General features: G+C 40.7%; 1 protein-coding gene across 2 annotated transcripts in view; it reads right to left on the bottom strand.

Moving 5' to 3' along the window:
- Window positions 1-21,893, bottom strand: part of atp8a1 (ATPase phospholipid transporting 8A1) — a 103,599-nt gene that overhangs the window by 26,034 nt on the left and 55,672 nt on the right. For both annotated transcript variants that reach the window (XM_069171912.1, XM_069171913.1), the window contains 10 exons: window positions 21,047-21,129; window positions 19,575-19,624; window positions 19,153-19,222; window positions 18,208-18,292; window positions 16,821-16,960; window positions 14,709-14,847; window positions 11,605-11,669; window positions 8,094-8,266; window positions 6,509-6,692; window positions 4,455-4,565 (listed from right to left, as the gene is read on the bottom strand). In XM_069171912.1, coding sequence (XP_069028013.1) covers window positions 4,455-4,565; window positions 6,509-6,692; window positions 8,094-8,266; window positions 11,605-11,669; window positions 14,709-14,847; window positions 16,821-16,960; window positions 18,208-18,292; window positions 19,153-19,222; window positions 19,575-19,624; window positions 21,047-21,129 — 1,100 coding nt within the window. The remainder of the gene's footprint in view (window positions 1-4,454; window positions 4,566-6,508; window positions 6,693-8,093; window positions 8,267-11,604; window positions 11,670-14,708; window positions 14,848-16,820; window positions 16,961-18,207; window positions 18,293-19,152; window positions 19,223-19,574; window positions 19,625-21,046; window positions 21,130-21,893) is intronic.

Raw genomic sequence — 21,893 nt, 5'->3', positions numbered from 1 at the left:
TCCCTCCCCCCTCTGCCACACCCACCCATCACAGATCCCACCCTCTACTCCATCAGGTGCACTCTACCATGATGTTGTTTCTTTTTCAATTGGTGGGCCTGCTTTTAAACTCATGTGGGATACTCAGCTGTCTCTGGGACCATGTGGCTCTGAACCCAAAAGACACACAGTACATGTACTGGCAGAACAACAATAGTTTTAGGTGTTTTGGTTCTTGGCTTGTTGAGAATACATTCAGATGCCGTTGCTATGGGTTATGTGTAGATGGAGCCCAAGCCATGAGGCAAGTTCAACCATTAGTGTGGCTCAAGCCAACGGTAAGGAGAGGCTAGCGGGTAGGTCAAACTGCTGAATTAATTACAGGTCTTCTCAATGAGAGGCTCTGGGCTGATATATTGTTGTGCTAAGTTAAAAAAAAGGCTCCTATTCATAGCGTGTGGTAACTGCTTCTGTGTGAGTGTTTTGGCCTGGTCCTTCGGGTCCCAATAGCTTCTCTCTTTCTTTCTCACTCTCTCCGTCTCTTGAGGGACAGATGCATTGATTTGCTCATTAGGGGAAGTACCAGGCAGGATTTTTCTTCCTCTTTTCTTCTCCTCATTGAGTGCCACTCAGTGGAGGGGTGTGGCTGGCCTCTCTCCCCCACTGCACATCGTGAAAAACAGTGATGGAGGGAAGCGGGAGCTGAAAAAAAGGAGGATTGGGCAGTTGCTCGCCGATAAGAAGATTTGCATATTCATCAGCTAATAAAAAATCATTGATTCCATGGCTGCTCCGCAGCTTTGCAGGAAGTGGCTGAGAGTGTTGGGAGGGGGGTGGGGTGGGAGGACATGACATTTGTCCCCAACAATGTGAGTCCTGATACTCTTAAGCTTCGCACTACAGAATTGCTAATGGCATTCATACACAAAGCAAGTAAAGAATAACGCGGGACATAAAGAAGGAGCTGATAAATATCCTGGAAATATGTGGCGCTACAAACAGAAGCTGCCTCACAATGCCTGGCACGGCCTCCGTGGATTATTCAGTGCTACTGGTCGGCAAGCTTTGCTCTGCTACTCGGAGCCGGCTCTGACTACGCTGAGCTCCAACTGAATGAGCTTTCGTGTAATTGCCTCATAAATGCCACTTGTCCATCAGCCCCTCTGTAGCACCCTGGCAGAGTGTCAATCAAACACGAGTGGCCAGCTGGATCGACCATTTGAACTGAGTTGCTATGGCTTCCTTTAAAAAGGTCTCTTAGCTTCATTGTGGCTGAATTTCATTCTTTTCCCTCCTATTCTTTAATCAGTGGTGTAACTTGTAACAAAGTCAAAATGATGAGTTATGAACACAGTTGAATACTTTGCAGGGCGTATTGTTTAAAATATTTGTACAATCAAAGTTTCCTTTTTCGATCAGATAAAAAGTTACGCCTCATATGTGACCATGCTGAAACTGTTCTCAAACTGATTAGGAAAAGAAAAAAAAGTCATCAGTAATCAACAGGACCTGAAGAGCCGAAAGAAAAACTGTGAAGCACTTCCACCTGTCAGTCAATCATCCTCTGGAGTGACAGCCTTACAATCTGACTCACAATTAACCTTTGGTGAGTCACACAGAACCCTGATCTGTTCCATAAGCTTCAGACTAAGTTGCGCTCACATTCACTTCTTTCACAATGGCCCAAGAATCCTTCACCCTCCTACTCTATGTCTCTTATATGGGACCAAAGACCCAGTGGAAAGAGAGGGCGATGAAAAGCGGCTTAAACACAGAGTCTCCCAGCCCTGGCATTCAAATTGTAACACACTGTACGGGACAATGGTGCTGTGAACAAAAACATAAAATTCCCTGCAACATCCCCGATTCTCTCCTCGCATGGAAGCCCGAGAGTCGACGAGAAAAACATGCAAGCTCAAAAGTAAACCTATTAGTGCAACAAATGCAGCTTTGACTCATACCCCAGGGTTGCTGCTGTGTTAGATGTCAGGGACTTACAAAACAGCGACATTTGAAATACTGAAGCAGCCAAACATTGAAGAAATGTCCTATTATCTCCTTCAGTCCCCCTGAAGGAGTGCAGTGTGGAGGGGGGTGGGAGGGGTTATGTTTTCAGAGAGCAACAAAAGGTGTGCAGGGGTTAAAAAAAAAAAAAAAAAAAAAAAAAAAAAGCTCGCCTTGCAGACAGAACTATAGAAGTTATGTTCCAGTTGTTGGAAAAGACCTTTGAAAAGGGACCTGGCATGTTTCAAAGCTGTAGTTGGATACGCAAACAACGGATGTCGAGAGGAATTTTGACCAGGTTTCTGATGTGATTATGGACTCTATCGATAGACAGGTCCATTGAGAATTGAAACGAAGAATAACGGAGTAAAAATGAGAATAAACAACTGGGTTTATTCTTGAATGTATAAAATATAAACATTAGAGGTTATGCCACTTTTTTTTTTGCACTGAAACATTAGACCCAGAGTGAAGGAAACACTGTAAAGTTTACACATGGTTATAAACAGGGTCAAACAAAACATCTTTACTTTTCAGGCCAATGAAAAGTCAAGTTTAACGGTTCTGCCAAAAGAAAATCATATTTGCTGAAAATGTCATTTTGCTTTGAACTCGGCTATAGTGTAACGGCTATTTTGGAAAAGTGCAGCATGATCGAACAGTTGCAATGAATTTATAACCTGGACGGAGACCAACTACCCTCTTTCATTTCAGTTCAGAATGCGTCAGAGATAGACGCGCTGGAATGTTGAAGGTAGTCTACTGATTTTCCACGGCACATAAACTGCAATGAGGATGAAAAAGGGGATCAGAGGTCAAGTGTCACAGAAAGAGGATGAACAAAAGAGAATTTTAAAGTGCTCGTATTTCCATAACAGGTTATGTGGTGATGATGTTTTAAAAACGTGAGGCTGATCACTTAAGTGTTTGGCCCAGGGAGCACTTTTCTATTTGTCTTTTTTATGAGCAAATACAGTAGAAGACTGTAAATCATTTGCTTCCTATGTGCACTGGACCCCCTCAGGCAACATGTGTAGAGAGAGCTGGGAGGTGAGGGGGTGGAGGGGCTTTTTTTTTTTTTTTTTTTTTAATGCTCAAGTAGTGTCTTTTTCTTTTTGTTCGGTTCCCTGGTGTTATGGTTGTTTTTTTTAATGTCATTTATCTTTAATTCCTGCTGTGTGGTGAAGCCAAAGACTCTGACATACCATAATTCTAACTAATTAAAAAGTTAACAAGCTGCAAGGGAAATACACTAATATTTCACTTGCAATTAGGAGCATATTTTGTTCATATGACCATATTGCTCCAAATTTGCCTTTCAATTTCCTGATATGTGATGTGGGACATGTGATCAAACTACAATTTTTGAGAAGAGAAGCAAACCTAAAGTCGGTCGTTTTGTCAGACAAGTGCAAAGGTTTGTAGATCAAAACATCTGAGCACGGCCAGTGATAAAGCTGCTGCTGATAGGAAGCACTTAACCTGTCTGGTCACTCTTGGTTGTGGCTCTAAAGCTGCAATCTGCACTGGATCTGGTCTCTGTCAAACACCATCAAACCCACCGCACACCATCTGACCGGTGCCGGGAGAAACATGCGTGAAACGTACTTAACCCTCATCCACTGATATAGAGGGAGAGTTGCTATAAATGTTCCATCCCAAGGACATCAGTGCAATAAAACTTGAATAATCACTGGGCAGAGCATAAATTCAATACAATTACTTATTGTCTGTTCGTTCAAACTTTCCCTCTCCACTTTACATTATTTTTAACATATAAATGAGGTTAAAATTTGCTCAAATCTGTCAAATCATGAAATATAAATACAGTAAAAATATGATATACTTTATTACACTTTATTCCATTTTGTTGAATGGTTTTCTTGTGTTTTGCTAGATTAAACAGGCGATAATATTTTGGATTCTCAATATTTCAGTGACATTCTGATGCTGCGATTAGGTCAACAACAATATTATTATATCATTGCCAACTTTTAAATAATAATTCTTCTTTTGTTTTTAGACTGTCCAATGTTATTTTCATATTTGGCTGTAACTGCTCTCAACACAGCATAAAATAGAATTAATATCTTGTGATTCTAGCGGATAGAAATAAATAGGTAGCATCACTGGTTGTACCTCCAATAACTTGTGAGGACCTTCTAAAGCCAGACTTCCTCTCAATTATATATGTTTTTTTTTATAATTACAGTGTGTGTTTGTCTGTGAGTGTGTCCGCTTGTGTGTGTATATTTTGCCCAGCAATGTAAAAACTCAAACCATTCACCCAGGACCTGCACAAATTGGCAGGCAGATCCTGTTGAGGGGCCAGTCAACAGAAATACAAACATAGAAACTCTAACAGGGAATCTTTGCCTTTACTAAGTTGTGTCGTTCGGAAAAAAAAAAAGATCACAAAGCTCTGCTTTCATTGCATGACTCAGTCTTGAGAGCAACTGTTGGAGACTCACCTCGATGATGTAGAGGACGATATTCTTGTAGAAGCAATACAGGATACACTTGGCTACACGGTTGTAATTCCAGGCTCCGTGGACAAGCAGCAGATTCTTTAAGTACTTGAACTGTGTGGGAGGGAAGTAAATGGAGGAAAACGACAAGATGAATGAATGGTGCAAGTCTGTGTACAGTAGACTGTCTAATGGTTCCTCATTATCAGAGATCAGTGCTGGAACACTAAAGCAGTTACAGGAACTTCAAGATTAAAGAAGGTCTTTTGTCATTCCCCAGCAGAGAGCAAAAGGACTGATGAGGCATTGTGGCCAAGGCTCTCACTAACACATTCCAGAAATGTCTAGTCAAAGACTGTACGGCCAAGCTTTGAGTTGCTGAAATTAAAGGGGTTAATATGGGGGCATTGGTCTCCAAGGTCTCAGCATAATAGTTAAATTGCTTCATAATTACACCACTATTTAGGCCCTGCAGTGAACTTTAAATTTCAGTGCAATTTCTGGCTGATCAGTGTGATAACACAAGCAGAACTGGTACGCAAATGTGCCATCCACAAAGGGGAAAAAAAAAAAAAAATGTGGATGTAACTGAAGCAGGGAGGTGGAGCTGAAGAAGAAAAATTAAATTTACATTTTTGAGAGGAACACACGTTTGTTTATTTGAAGGCCTGCTTGTCTTTCAGCGTCACCACAGAACCCCTCGGTGAAATGAAAGCACAGTTTGCGTGACCCCTCGAACGGCTGGACCAAACATCAGTTAACACAGACCGGAGCTGATGACAGACGGACAGCAGAGGTGCCTCGGCCTGAAGCCTCTTTACTCTCCACTTACTCTAACAGACAACTCTGAGTTTTCAATCTTAGGCGCTAGCTGCTTAATAATCTACAGCAGCAAGGAGCTCCTTTGACACTGCAGAACATTAACATAAATCATGTAAAGGTTTAGAAAAACAAGTTATACTGCGTCCAAGGATTGATTTCAGCTTGCAGTCAGCAAATTGCAGTTAATGTAGCGAAACAAGAAGATGCGGAAAGTACCACTGGAAGTCTGGAGATGTAATTTAATTTGACGCTGGGACACAACCTGAATGGATTATAAGAGGCCACCTGTTTTTGAAAGACGTACCCTGCCTACATGTCATGTGGACTGAAGGGGGCACTTAAGACAAATCCAGGTCTCTTGAATAGTAATTGCCTACTGAGGCACAGAAAGTGTACTGTGTCCTCGTCAACCCTTGCTTTCCCATACTCTCAAGCCCCTTGGCTGTAACAGAAACACGATGTACTGAGTGGCGTGCTGTATAAGAGAGCCATGATACCGGAACGCCACGGCTTTTGTTGCTAACAGGTATCACATGTCGACGCACAGTTTCAGACTAACTGGTTACTAGGATGTAAGCATGTATTTAAGTAGCATTTCGCCAGAATCCGTTTCTGTATAGTCGTGTTGGGAGTTATGTGTCACCAGATGCCTGTTTTACAGGTGTTACTACTTCACTGTATAAGCTGGAGACCTTTCAGACATATGACCCTTTGTTACTGAGAACAATGTGCCAAGCTATCACTAACACATATCGCATTTGAGAAGACAGCGACAGGACTGATAATTTGAGGAATCAGAATTTCTGAGGGCATAAATATCAGTGTACTGCTGCCAGATTGAGGACATGCACCTGCAGTGGCAAAGTAAACATATTCTGAAGTTAAATTCACGGTTGTTGTTTTTTTTTTGGTATGGTTTTCACTTATGTACATATTTAAGCTCAGGTGTCAGAGTGTGTCAATATTTTTTATCTGAATTAGTTACTATTATAACTGAATTTCCACAGCTTTAAATTCTTGAAGATTGTCTTTGTTCACCCTCTCTGACCTCAAACGTGATGGCATCAGGCACTCAAAGTTACACGAAGCTGTCGAAGTCCCGATACAAAAGCTCAATTATGACTTTGAATCAAAATATTGATAAACTTCCCACTTCAGATACTTGTGTCTTCCATTTCCAATACTAATCAATATGTTTATCCTCACACAGTGTAGGCCCCTGACACTGTTCTCACCTGAGCAATAGAGTAGTCTGAGGAGTTCGCTGCCTGCAGACCCTCGTTGCCTGAGATTCCCACACCGACGTGAGCCGTCTGGATCATTCCCACGTCGTTAGCACCGTCACCGATGGCCAGCGTGATCACCTTCACCTGTTTCTTCACCATCTCGACCACCTCCGACTTCTGAAGAGGAGATACTCTAAAAGGGAGCAGCAACACAATGAATGTCAAATTAATAATAGATCCGTGTTTATGAAAAAGAACAATAAACGAGAAGAAATGGAGCTTGGAAGGTTGAATTCACAACTAGTGACTTTTCGCAAGTATGAGGGCAACAGTGACTCATATACAGTTAAAAGTGCAATACAGCGTAAATAATGATTTAAGATTGTACCTGGAGATTGTACACCCTACTAAAAATGTACTGTTACAAAATCTCCAACTTTTTACAGTATTACATTTACAAAATACTGTGTGTGTGGGTGTGTACAAAATATTATTATGAAATCTCGAGATCAGACTTGAAGAACATTAAGTTGTGGCGTACAGACAGTCAGGCCAAACTGTCTGAGCACTCTAAAAACAAACATGAGGGCATTTTGTAAATAATATTTATTCATTGAGAAGCAAAAAAAGCAGATGCAGGTTAGAAAGCAGATATCTGCAGAGACTGCATTTAATTTCCTATAAGGGTCAAAAGTTGACAGTGACAATGACTGCACTGTACCTACTGGGATCTACTACTACAAATACTACTTGTCATATTCTGAGTCCCCTATAGGACCTTTCTTGATTCATTCGATTGTGGTTGTGACACATTTTATAACTCCTTTACAAGACTTCAACTTTAACTTTATACCTTTACTAACAGCAAAGCCTCCCGCCTCACAAGAGCTTCCGCTTTATGCACCAAAGTCAGCCCCGCGTAGAGTGAAGAAAGTCTCTGGAGATGATGCTGTAAACTGCATGTCTGTCTTTAGCTGTGAAACTGTTCATGTTTATGTTCTCCGTGGTTTAAGAGGCCTCATTCATCTCCTGGTGTATCTTAGTGGCCAACGAGTGTGCACACGGCAAAGGCAGGTAGAAGTGAGAGGGGGGAAAGATAAATACAAATTTGACATAATGTACTTTGCAATAATGTGGCATCTGAAGGTTTGCTGTGGTGCTGACTTCTGGCCCCAGACTCCGTCATGGTTTCTTGAGTACTTAAGTACTTCCTATTATTTATGTTGCTTGGTCAAGTCAACAGTGATGTTGAAAGTTGCTATTTAAATTTATAACTATCACACTTTTTTTACTGCTGCCATTAAAATACTGAATGACCTTTGTGGCAGAAATAATACTTTGAAGTTCAACTACAGAGTTCTTAGCAAAACGCCCGACATTATCTACGTGTAGATTGTCGATTGCGGGTCTTTGTTTTTTTTCTCGGTTCATACAATTTTTAAATAAGTATCTTTTGGTTTGGTCTGACAGCTAGATGACATTTTGTAGACAAAACATTTAATCACATTTTAGTTGCAGCCCTTCTTGCAAGTCTTACTTGCTCTCTTTTGTTGGTGTTTCAGGTTTATTTTATTGTTCCGGGCACAAATCTTACCTGCAGCATATGACAGCTTTACAGGACAGGGCGAGGTCCAGGAAGTACTGACGCACCCCGAACGTGAGGGCGTACTTCAGAGTTTTCCCGTCAATAATGAGGGCAAAGTCGTTTTCCTTGTAGAGGGCATCTCCCAGCATTCCAACGTGGTGGCTGAGCGTTTCCCTTGTTGCCTGCGTGATGGAAAACATTTCATGAACATTAGCTGTTGTTATTTTAATTTCAAGCCCATAGTGTTAGAGTGGTCTGAGGAAATGTGCACTGTTGTTAGAAAAACATTGTTATTTTGCCCTGGTGGATTGGCTTTCACGAGCCTTCTGTGCAAGCTGATTATGATTAATTAAGAAATACAAAAATATGATACAATTATAATAAAAATACCATCAGTTATACTGGCTAAATTAATTAAGTGTGTATAAACACCTGTGGATAACAGATCAACTATTTGTAAAGTAAAATAAGATTTTGTTTTAAATGGAAGACAAATCACAATTCAATGATAAGGAAATATTATGAACATATATTCTGTGTTTCATTAGAAACATTTAAAAGTGCTCCACAGTGGCATTCATACTTCCTTGCAATAGTAAAGTTAATTTATCTCTACTCAAGAGATTTTAGACTCTACAGATTAATATATATAATAATTTGTATCCATATTAGTGTCAAATAAGCAGATTTATCCTCTCCTATCTCTGCCTGCTGCCGACCAGCTGCTCTTCATATTTTAGATATTCATTTTTGATTCTCATATTTATTTCTCTCAGATCTTGGCAACGAGGTGATAACGTTGATGAGTCCTGTGGATGGATCCTGTTTGTTTTTACAGTATATACAGCTATGATGATACGTGATGAAGAAAAGCTGTGAATATGAGACTGACATGAGGATTAGGTGTTCAGGCATGTGGACATGATGGACGGTGGTGAGATCATCATTGTATTCATCATTTAATCAACTTCACCGCAGATGGTGATGTCATTCGCAAATGAAAGCAATTCTGTATGTAACCATTATCTGAGTGATGGGTAGATGTACGGCATGTTTTCAGTTGAAATCGTAAAACATTTGAATGAGCTGCATAAGCAAGTAACGCTTCATGTAATGATCTCTTTAACATTCTGGTGGACTTGTAAAATAATAGTGACATGTATTGTGCATTGTATGGAACTTAATTTGCCATGCAGATGCCCAAACAGCTGAAATCATAAAAAATAAAAAATAAATGGTGGCCATTAACAGGACTGAAGAAGGGAGGGAGAGGGGAGGGGAGGGGGGGAAGCTCCGGCCTGGTGTTGAGGTCAGATATGTCAAAGCAGTCAGATTGTACCACGGGGACCATCCAATGTTCGCTTGGCATAACAAAACTCTGAAACCCCAGCTTAAAGGAAATATTTGGAGAAAGGGGCTTTACGTTTCACAAAGCAACGGACGGCCAGTGAGAGACACGCACAGAGAGAGATGATGGATTAACAGAGGAGAGAAACTAAGCAAGAGGATACAAGCAGAGAGCAGCTGTGAGGACTTAGCCATCCCTGATGGGGTCTGTAAAACAGCACGAAATGGCGAGCAGTGGGCAGCCGTGTGTGTTTGTGTGTGTGTGTGTGTGTGTGTGTGTGTGTGTGTGTGTGTGTGTGTGTGTGTGTGTTCAGGCCAGAAGGTTGTGATATCTACATCCAACTACAACTGCTCAATTCAACTACAGCGGCTGTGAGTATGAGAGGGTTCTTTAGATGACATCTCAGTGTGAGTGCATGGATGTCTGTAAGCTGGTGTACTATGTGTATGAGAAAGAATTCACTTTGTTTGGGGGCACAATCAATTCATCCCATCGTGTGATAAGCACATGACAACCCATTTCCTAAATAGGGCGGCCATTTCGCCCCCTAATTTCCACTGAGGAATTTTAGCACTAATGCTACACATCTCCTCCTAAAACCTCTTTGTTATGGCTATAATGACCGGTTTAGCCTATGTGACTAGCTAGTGTTTGGTTTTGGAGTGGGTATGTGGCGTCCATTCAGAGAGCCACAAGAGCATCCTGTAAAGACTGAGCTCCATTGTTGATATAGGCCTTGAGTGATATACCCAACAGGATGTGACACTCATGATGTGGGATCTGGACATTTGTATGGATGTAATGTCATCATCTGTCTTAGACTTGGAGGCACCCAAAAAGGGGATGGTCCACCTTAGTTAGAAGTCTATGGACACATACGTTTGACTGTCACTGAAAAATCACCTCAGCATGACCGGTTAAAGACACAGTGTTTGGAAATATGAAAATAATGAACCCCATCTATCTACAACTGTGCTTCGTAAAGATTAATATACTAATAACAATAAGTGCTGCTTGCGCTCATGATGATTAAACACACTGACTGGAAGACAAAGCTTTTCAAAATGACCTAATCTTACCTCGGAGACATAGTTTTACTTTGGGAATATCAGTTCAAGTAAGATTTAGTGCTGAGGATGTTGAAAGTTTTGTCCTGCCTTTGATAACCGTTTCTAAACACAGCGAAGAAGGAAGACATGCTCCAATTACTCTCTTTCGCAGCACGAGAGCACTCAGGAGTCTCAGCCCCGCTGCCTGTGCCTCCTCAGACTTGGAGGAGAGCTTTTCTCCTTTCGCGTTTTAACACACTGCCTTATGTAAGCATCTGCTCAACTACAGCAGAATGGGAGGTGACATTTCAAAGCGCTGGTCCGCGTGCTTTATAAATGCAAACACCCCGAATTTCTACCTCTACTCCATTCATCACGCTTAACGACTGGCTGACAGAGTGAAGGCCGTCCGTCATCACCCCCGGTTCCCCTCCTCCTCCCCCTGCTGCTCGCCCCTCCCTCGTCCACTTCTTCTCGCCATCTCCCCCCCTTTCTCGACCGACAAAACTAAACTCAGTCGAGTTTCTCCTCTGCTTAGCTTTCTCTTGCTGGAAGTGCAGGGACTTGCCCTTTTCGATCCCTGAAACAACAGACAAGGCTCTCCTGCTGAGGGGGTCAACAGACTTCTCTGCTGGGTGTCTTAAAGATGTTGAAAGCAGATTTTAAGATGTGTGGTGGCTTCAGGTGGAAGGCTCCCTCCGGCCTCATCCTTTCAGTTTGGAGACAGTTTATTTCTCAGCAATTAGGTGAGGATACGACGAGAATATTATATGTCCTGACATATTTGAAAATAGTCCATAGTAATTTCTTTAACGCATGTATAGAATTTTGTAGGTATAGAAAAGAATTGTGAATACATTTAGGATACTGTTCTATATTCTGATGGCACTTTTCTGTTACTATACAGCTCACAAAAAAATAAAACGTAGCGAAATGTTTTGAGTTCTCATTTCTCCTTGACCTCTGACAATGCTGTCTCTTTACTGTAGGTGTAGCAGTTGTAATATGATCTTCAGAAAATGCGAACGCATGAACCAAGTAACAATGAGATTATTTTGATTTGTAGCTTTTTAAAAGATAAATAAATAAAGATTTTATGAAATAATTGTTGTTTTATACTTACGTCTAGAGTGTCTTCATTGATCACGAGCATGCCCATGTTCTTGGTCAGTAGTTTGCAGGAATGTCCTACAAAAAAAACAGAAGATGAAATTCCACTTTTTATAGGGTAAATCTGTTGACTATGAAAAGAATGGAAAGTAAGCATATAAGTACACAGGAAATATTTTCAATCTAAACTGCTGTTCAATTTCTGCATAAAATTCTAGTTTAGCTCAGTGACAGCTTATCTGCTTGGGGCCCAAACACACATGGACATTAAAGAGACAAAACAACAAAAAAACAAAAAAAAGGAAACAACGAAATCAAACAGGCAATGGGATACCAATTAAAATGTTACAGCTCAGAGCGAGTGTCTCAGGACATGACTAATGAGTTTGGTTTACAAGAGTTTGTCAGTTTCCTGTTTTAATAGGCAGTTACAACTCTGCGTTACCCAACATGGCTCTCTAGGGAGCGTTTCCCTCGGCTCTTGGCTGGGACAGATGCTCAGGGTCACTAGCAAGGTGGTAGAGGGAGCCTCCCATTGGGGAAAAGAGAAATGTTTCATGAACCAAGACTGAAGACTTCAGTTTAGTGCTGCGGCTGTATGAAAAGGCTGCCATCTGTGGCACAACCACACGAATATTTGTGGGCTTCAACACTTTGCTTCTGTCTGGAAAGAGATTTTAGTTTCTTTAAGGGGGTTACCACAAAGCTTGAGTTTTGTGAATACTTGGGTGGCATTTTCTGCGAGTGAAACTGAGATAAGATTGTGCACAAAACACACACAAAAACACACCGCTAAACAAAATAGTGCGCGTGCGCGCACACACACACACACACACACACACACACACACACACACACACAGAGGAAATGAATAAGTTTCACCTCCAGAGTCAAAACCAAACAGGGTTGGGGTCTGGGGTCTGGGGTCTGCCAGATTGTTTTCTTAAGTGCAAAGGTGCAAACGTCCAAAAATTTGCCAATGTGTGGAAAATGTCTCCCGATCTCAACACTGTCTCTGTTCCCTTCCCCCTTGTCAATTCCTGCCACAGCCCTTCTGCTTAATGTGTTTACCTTCAGCTCATTTGACTGCCTGTTTTTTTGTTTCAGCAAAGTTAAATTCCTGGCCTTTCTCCATCTCAGGCGGAACTAAACACTGCTCCCTCAGGACTTGAGGAATGTGTAACTGCGACACTCATGTCACAGTAATCTGGGATGTTGCCTCGAGAACAACAAATAAACAAGCTAATATTAGCCACATAAGGTACTCAAAATGGACAGCACAAGGATTTGGGGAGGCAGGAAGAATGGAGGGTAGATATTGATGGTCAGACGATGAGGTGGAAAGGTAGACGTAATAGGGGCTCATATTGATGTGGGAAGATAAGGGACTGTGTTTACTCTTTAGTGTCTCTCCGCTTAAGACGATGATGCACCCTCTGGCTGAACTTAACAGGCCATTAGTAAAGTGAGCAGTGTTTCCTAACAAGCCGACCGGCAGGCTCTTTCCTTTCATTGAATTCTGGCTCATACCTGTCTCGAGCATTACGTATGTACAGCTCCCCTCAACCAACAGCTCACAGCACTGCGAGCTTGTCCCAGAGCAAACATTGCGTTTTTTTTTTTTTTTCTCCCTCAGACAGCCAGACACACAGTTTCTGAGTGGTTCCTTTACATTATGTCTTGATAGTCCTGGCTCAGTAGCAAAAGGAGACAATGACAGTCTTTACAGCCTCAGATCACACTGAATGGCCATGCTTAGTAAATAATTTATGTAAACATAACGGCACAGCATTTATTCAAAACAAATTTCACCATAGTGGTATTCAGTTTAGGCCACATAAAAAAAATTAAAAAAAATAAAATCGAAATGTCCTGGGCTGAATTCATCATCCTAATTTGGCAAAAGGTGCACCATTAACCCTGCCAATGGGGATCATCTTTCAGTGAGGAAAATAGTAAAAAACAAAGTCAATATTGAGCAGAGTTTTTACTGAGCAATTCAGTCAAAAGGCGGACCTGTAAAAATACTTCCAGCGAGCAAGAGCTTCTGCTGAGCCCCCTCACATCTGGGCACAGCAGGCACAAAGGGCTGATTCAGTCGGGCCACAGTGGTAGGTACAGCCACAAACGGAGGTACTTTTGATATCTATTTTTCTGAACTCCGTGTTACGTCGGTATGTTGGCTGCATTCAAGGGTGATCCATTTCTGGTGTTTACCCACACCTTAAGACTGTAGGTCCATTTAAGGAAGAGGAATATGAACGAAAATGGCCGACCAACGATAGTCATTAAATTTTTTTGATAACATCTGAAAGACTAAAACCTCTGGGGGAGCAAGATACGTGAGAGGTGCCTGCTTGTGTACATATGCATGTTATTTATTTCATGTCAGTGCAGGGTGCTCATATATCATCTGCCATTCTGCGACAGATGCTTTTGCTGGATATGTGTGACAGAGAAACATTCAGCCTGTCAGTAGTTTGTCTTGCTGGGTGAAGAAAGACCCGCAGGATTGACTGCAGTACCCGTAGGAGGCTGGCGTGTATGTTATCACAGCAAAGATCAGCTTCACCAGCGACTTTCCTTTCGGCTTGAGAGCAAGTGCACAAACCAGCCTGAAGAATGTTAATGATGCACATACATTTAATATATATAAAAAAAAACATGGGCGTAAACAGAGTATTGATGCTTTTACGTTTACAAGAACTCAATTTTAGCACTTCTAACATCAGTCTGCTATTTGACAGCAAAACGGAGAAGCCTTAATATAGGTTTTCCTGTGTTTGATATTTGACTTCTATGTTAACGGACATATATTCAATTGAAAACATCAAACATATATTTCAATTGAAAACATGAAGACGTGCATACAGAAAAAAAGCATGCACGTGCTGTTGAATTTAAGCTGCTGTGATACAAAATGTGTTCGTTGAGCATCACTTTGTTTTATTACATAAACTAAGCTCTTTAAGCTGATTTTGGTGGAGCTCAGCTATGTGAATAAATGTTAACCAAATATGAGCTCTCAGAGGAATAAAGTTGGAGACCCCTGCTTTACATGATACACATGAGAGCAGCGTCCATGTAAAACATGAAGTTTTAAGACCATGCACTCACCAATATTGATGGCTGTTTCCTGTTTGTCCCCGGTCAGGATCCAGATTTTGATGTCAGCCTTCATTAGAGTCTCAATGGTCTCGGGCACCTTATCCTGGAGCTTGTCCTCTATCGCTGTGGCCCCCAGGAGCTGCAGGTTCTACACCAGAAAAAAAAGTGAGTAAATGGGGATCATAACAGAGGAAGGCCTTTAAAACGTCATGTGTCAGACAAACATCTGAGCCGGGGTTTGTGTCACTCACTCGGGGAAGTTTTTTTTTCCCCCTCATCAGCTGCTCTTGTTTATCACCCAGAAAACCCACCATGGGTTTAAGGGGTTTTGGATCAGTTACTGTGTCCCTGTGTGTGTGTGTGTGTGTGTGTGTGTGTGTGTGTGTGTGTGTGTGTGTTTGTGTTTGTATGTGCATCTACGGGCATGATCTCTCCCACACAAGCACACCCACTTGGTGTTTTTCCCAGGAAGCTGCGGTTATTTAGAGCTGGTTGTGGGCTTGTACGGGCCCAAAGATTTTGACAAGACCCAGGGGTAGAAGGGAGAGAGAAGCCAGCAGCAGAGGAAAGGCTGGGGAAGCTCTTTAAGTTGTGACCTGAGCCCTGCTGCCTGTATGTCTCCAGCTCTGTCTTCTTCTGATCACTGGGAACCACACAGCAAGAAAAACTGTGCCTGGGGAAGAACATGACGATATGTGCTGAGTCGTCATTTGGCTTTTTTGATGCGAATTGTTCTATTGTACCTGGGGTTTTAGTTAAAGGCACTATGTGGAGTATGATACAACACCCACTTTGATCAGGATTTCAACCCCCGAGCCACGGAGGAACCATAACAGCAGTGACCAACCAAATACTGGTAGTCTGTCTGGTGTTGGTAGAACAACCAAAAATTAAGGAGTTGCATTTGCAGCTCAGTATCCAGAGAGCACCAGGAGAGGACCTCTTACAACTCTGAATTCAATCATTCTCTGTAATGTGTTAGAAAAGAAGTTGGGGCTGAAGTGTAGGAAACAGACTAATCTGTTGCATCCTGATGGTTCATGGAAAATTCGGTCTGGTTACTGATAGTTGCTGGGCTAAAATGAACGTTGTCCCGAAATAATCCATTTAAACTTAAACCAATCAGTAAAGTTGATGAGAAACTTTTCCCTCAAAGCCTAGAGCAGTTGACTTTACACTGATTTAATGCAGAATATAGAAATATAAGGGTCAGAATCCAGCAATCACTTTGTTGAGGGAATATTTAGGAATTGCACTAATTAACTATTAAGTGACAGTAATAAATAATTACTGAAAATAAAAATCTAGAAAAAGCAAAATTACATTTTCTTCTTTTTTTTTTTTAATCATTTTGTAGTTCCTATCAAGGAATTGATCTCATATAAACATTTTATTACACATTAATTTTAGCATTTTAGTTGAGAAATGATGTGAATGAGTAACAAGATTACCAATTTCACACTACTGGAACGTATCTGTCCTTAAAATTTACTGCGACTCTATTGTGCCCCCATGTGGCATTACTGTGTACTTTTGTTTTAAGTGTGGGTGGCCCTGAGCAGCACTGAACCCCAAAACTTGGCAACAGCAATGCCACACTCTGCTCATTAAGCAATGCACATTACACTTTTCCTTTCTGAAAGCTTTTATGTTTATTTCATGATTGATTGCTTCCATTTGTTTTGGGCAGCCAGCAGCAGCCATGAAGAACATGCCAAGAAGCTGATTTACAACTGTGGCTTCCTGTGTTTGACCAACGTTTCTACACAGACCCACCTCACAGAAAACCAATTCTACCTGCCGGTGAAAAATCTTGAAACTCTCTCACAGAAAAACAGACACAATTTTGAACTTTTGCATGTTTCCGGGCATGATTACACTTTTCCCATTAGCTACACTTGAGTTCATGCCCAGTATGATTTTTTTTTCTGCAGAAGCCTATTAAAAGGATGGTTTGCATGAAACCTCGTACATTGGGTCAATGCAGCATGTAACCAGAGGAAGAGCTGCCTCTGCTCACTACATTCCACAGTGAGAGTAAAATGCTGAGTTCATTCAATATCACGGGTCATAGCATTCGGGAACTGAATCCATACAAAAGAGATATTTCACTTCACTAACCTTCTCTATCAGTTCGTAGCTCTCCTCCATTTTCAGGGCTCTGTTCTGCAGGGAGGTGCAGGCTCTGTGGTGGACCTCTAGCCACTGCTGATAGGACGATTCACTAATGTCTGTCACCGCAAAGCACAGAGTACGCAGCCCTGGAAGATTAAAAACAGAATCACCTCGGTCAAATATCACAACTCCATACATTGATAAGCATGGCGTTCAGATAGATTTATGCGGTGTAACGGTTGTTGATCATCTCATTGTATAATTCAATGAATACGACTACTGAGAAGCGACCACTTAAATCATTCAGCATTTCTATGTATTTCTGATGCTGAGTCCTGGTGGGTGGTTACTATGGAGAACAGTGCAAAGCATGCAAATTGTACTATAATACTAATTGTTGGTGGATGAGCTTTTCTGAATGCAAATGTATTATATTGTAGAGACAAATGTGAAATGATATGTTGTTGTATTCTATTTTCAAGACACCCTTTTAACGCCATGCTAACAGATACTAATTAGCCATCTAAACCACATCTAGCTAACGTGTAATTATTTTTTTGTTGTGTAGTTTTTGCTCAATGTCCCTGTCAGACAAACGTGTTAGTTTAGAGACCAGAGAAAAAGAAAAGCATGACAGGTTAGAAAATCTTCTCAAACAGCCAATATAATAACCAAGTGTTATGATACTAATGCAGCAAATCCAACCTATCAAGGCATCTGTTTTATAGACAGTGCACATCTTTAATTCAAAGATGGTTACATAAAGACTTCACACACTGTATGATGTCTGTGCACTGCAGCAGTGTATAATGTAAAAAAAAGAAGTGTGTTTGTAGTTCCTCTGAACATAAATCTGTTGAAAGTCCAAATCTTAGCAAAGAGAAGTGACAGATTATTTTGTTAAATGATAAAAGCGTTTGAGACATCAAATATACAGATATTAACTATCGCTTTTCTTTTGAGAGTTTGAGGACATTGCCATATTTTCAGCTCTTTTTCCAAGTTCCCGTGTCTGAAGATCTTCACAATCTGTCCTGAATGCTATATTTAGCCCACATCAAATATTCAAAAATGACATCATTTTGCTGGTGTCTCACAAGGGGGCAGTATGAACACAGAACTAGAAGAAGTGTCCGTGGTGCAGTTTTCTTAAGCTCCACTGCGTTACGTTCATGTTCCTGCAAAATACTCACACTGGCGCTAACTGTTCATTAGATAATGGTTCAGGAGGAAAACCTTTTAGGGAAAGAAAATCTGTTCTGGTGCTTCAACGGAGGATCAAGTGTGAGATTGTGACCGGAAATAAAAGGGATGCATATAGCATACTGTGTTTGAAAGCACCCTAAAAGATGCTTTACTTGTGGCAGACAGGGGGCGATGTTCATCTACTCACCCTCGGTGGCAAACTGCTCCAAGTGCTTCAATGTGATCTCTTTGTACCTCGAGCTGTCTGCCAAACGGTCATAGATCACTGTGTCCTGAAGGGAAACAAACACTCGCTGGTTACTGACACCCAGAAAGGAAAGAAAGGAACCTCCTGGACTTGTGCTACTTTGCAGATGGGAAATCTAAAGCTGGATTCAGCCCTTATGAGATGCACTTTGTGTTTCTATTCAGAGATTAATGGCCTTCTGGCTATTTGTACACTTTAAAGGCTGGTACAGGAGACTATACAATATATATACAAAAATGTATCTGAATCATATAATGGATACATTTTTCTGTATTTGAGAATTAAGTAATGTTTTTTAACAACATAAAAGCAGCGTAGTTATTGAAGAATTTTGTCAGCTCAGCATCAAACTAGAATAAAACATAATCAGTCGATCCGTTAAACAAAAACAGAATCATAAAAAAAATTCTACATTTGTTTAAAAAAAGAAAAACTAGAATCAATGTTAACCTATTTTTAGCCAAATGATTATTAATATTGAGGCCAGGAGTGATCAGTTAATGCTTTAATAACCCTGACAATGCTTATTATGTATGCAATAATACTCCTGTTAAGTTTAGGTCATAACAGATTATAGAAAACATGTTCTCAAATCCTTAACATTACATTTAAAATTATTATTTTCTTCTAAGTGTTTAATATTGCATTGACTAAAGCTAGTCTGTATTGTCCTCAATATGAAACAACATTTGTGTCTGTTATTTTGTTCGCGTGCGAAACGCAGCGATCTTGCTTTATCCTGCCGCTCATTGAAAAGATTTCTTGACATGAGCAAGAGGCAATAAGAGGAGAGGAGCGTTCGACACTTGTATGTGTGTGTGTGTGTGTGGGGTGATGATGGTGATGGGTTGTCATGTGTTGCCATGGAGAGAGACAGACACTCACGGCTCCTTTGCAGTAGAGGCGGATCTTTCCAGATGGGGTGCGCATGATGACTGACATCCTCTTCCTTGTACTGAGGGACAAAAAGCCAAAGGAGAGAGTGTGAGAGGAAACGAAGGAGAAGGTGGAATAAGGAGAGACAGCAAGTGAGAGAAATCACATTACAAGGTGTTCCATCCGCTACTGCACATTATGACTGTTTGAGCTAGCATGTGACTGCTGAAATTACAAATCAAAGAAGGTGGGGAACAAGATATCACACCTCAGTCACACTATGAATTAGCACAAATTCTGATTCTGTTAAGGATCAAATAGCAAAATAATTTTTTTGATGTACACCTACGGTCCATATGGGAAACAAATTACTGAACACAATGCTGTTGTATGCATAATAAGTAAACAAGCAACGGTTATCAAAGAAGTACCTTGTGAACTCCAGCACATGAAGCAGTTCGTACTTTTCTTCTTTCCCCAGCTAAATTAAAGAGACATGCATGTTAACATACCCCAACAGGAAACACCTCCACCTCAGTCTTCTGAGACAACTTATCTTAAGTAGCACAAGCCAACCCTGCCGTCCTCCTCCAATCAGCCTTAATTGCACTTTAAATGTGTTTATCAGTTGCCTGCACTGAGCTGATGGAGGGAGAATAACAAGGTAAAATTCAATTAACTTCCTTAATTGTAAAGACCAGTAGGTACAAGACAGTGATTAAGTAGATGCCGAGAGCTTTAGAAGGTCTAATAAAGATTAAGAAATTGGACAAATGTCTGGGAGACGATGTTCTGACCAGAAGAAAAAAAAAATGAAAATGGTTCTGGCCTTTCCTGCTTCAGGCTCTTTGAGTGCAATCATCAGGCAAGCCAATTAAGAGAACAACAGGATGGGGTGGCCTGAGCTTTGGAGAGGACCCACTGGATCAGCTCAGGATATAATCACAGCAGATGGGGTGTTTGACATTTCCCATTACTGTGGCCACAGTAAAAAAAAAAAGAAAAAAAAAAAAAAAAAGAAAGTGTTTTATGTATATTAGTTTTAGCCTTAAGGTCTGTTTTGGAACATACAAAATAACAAAAACAGTGCATTCATTACCTATTTTTTTTTTGCCTAGAGATATTCTAGACATTATAAAAACACTACAACTTCCTGAAGAAATAATTAGGTTTAGATGATAAATACTTTGTAGCTGGAACACCCAGTCTATTAGCGTAGCTGAGTTTAGCATATAGACTGGAAACAAAGGGAAATATCAGGCCAGACTCCAAAGGTAATAAAATCTGTCACAACCTCTTTAGCTCAATAATTTATACACCATACTCTCTCCTTGATTAGTCCACACAAAAGTGTAAGTGTAAAAACAACAATTTGCTATTTTATAGGGGTTATGTGTTCTTGACGAGGTGCAGTAAATTCCTGAAGTCTCTACTGGGTTCCTGGTAATTACTCCAGGTCAAGAAACTTTATGATTTTTTTTTTTTTTTACAGAATATACAGGATTAAGTGTAATAAGTGTATTTCTTTAATACATGACCATAAAGAGAGGTCAAACTCTTCCACTGTGGGGTTAAAGTAATTTTCTAAAATTCGTAAACATGGGACATCAGTAGTATATCCCCTTCAATCACAAATACATTAGACTTTTATGTCTACAGCTGATGAACTGGTGAAGAAATTACAATCTATTTCACTGATAAATCTTGTAAGTACATAACATTTCTTTATTTTTTTAGCTTAAAGCCCTGTCATCGTCTGAGCCAATAGTCTTATGGATTGTCTTTTTTTTCTTGTTCGAGGTCATAGTAGACCATCATGCTGCCAGTATTAAAGATTGAGTGGATCCATCAATCAGCTCAATAGCCTGCATGCCTTTCATTAAACCCGTCTTGTCCAACTTACGATTTCCACAAAGACGCTGTCTGGGGTTCGACCAGAAAACACAAAGCCGAGGTTTAGTGCTGCTCTCACCAGAGCTCCTTCATCTAGAAAGAAAAGAGGGAACACAAAATGTTACAGACACGCTCGTCACACGACAGAATTGTGTCTCGACCTGGAATCTGATCCTGATATTTGTGATATGAACCCCATTCACACTTGGTACATAAACCTAGTTTATCTTGACACATTTTCCCAAAGAGGGCAAGGACAGAGCGCTGTGGACCAGGTAACCCACGCTGCTGCTTGCACGAGTACGCTGCGGGGCGAGAAAAAAGCTCTCTGCTTGTTTTTTTACAGTTGACTTAACTAGCTTTCTCTTTGCTGCAATTTCCCCACACTGCTTCAAACCCCAAAGCTCCATAAGGCCATGACTGTTCTGAGCAATCAGGCAAAAAAGTAATCTCTCTCATCAAAAGCAAAATGAAGATGAAAAGCAGCAGCGTTACTGCGTTTAATCTTACATCAGGAGCCGTTCATTAGAAGCCCAGTCGGTACTTTTGAAGCTATAGCTAATGAAAGTATTCATTGTTTCTACGTTGAACTGAACTGAATAGAGGTCTGCTTTACTTCTATTCTTCGTAATATTACTGGTGTAGTCAAAAGCATGAAGCATCAGGAAACATTAACACCACTGATTTAGTTGTAATCGGGTGTTTGTCAATTGAGATTTAAAATATTCTCATGAGAGTAACTTCTTTGTTTACGTTTGGATCACAGATTTATTTCTTTAAACATACTGAGCTCATTAGGATGGACCTTTATTTTAAGGGTAATTTACATAATGCTTCTTGGGGCAAACACTATGCAA

The sequence above is a fragment of the Embiotoca jacksoni genome, unplaced genomic scaffold (genome assembly GCF_022577435.1).
Source record: "Embiotoca jacksoni isolate LCO1_2020_lvr unplaced genomic scaffold, fEmbJac1.0.p SCAF_5, whole genome shotgun sequence".
NCBI lineage: Eukaryota > Metazoa > Chordata > Actinopteri > Embiotocidae > Embiotoca > Embiotoca jacksoni.
The sequence above is the reverse complement of the archived record's forward strand: the minus strand, read 5'-3'. Positions and strand labels throughout refer to the sequence as shown.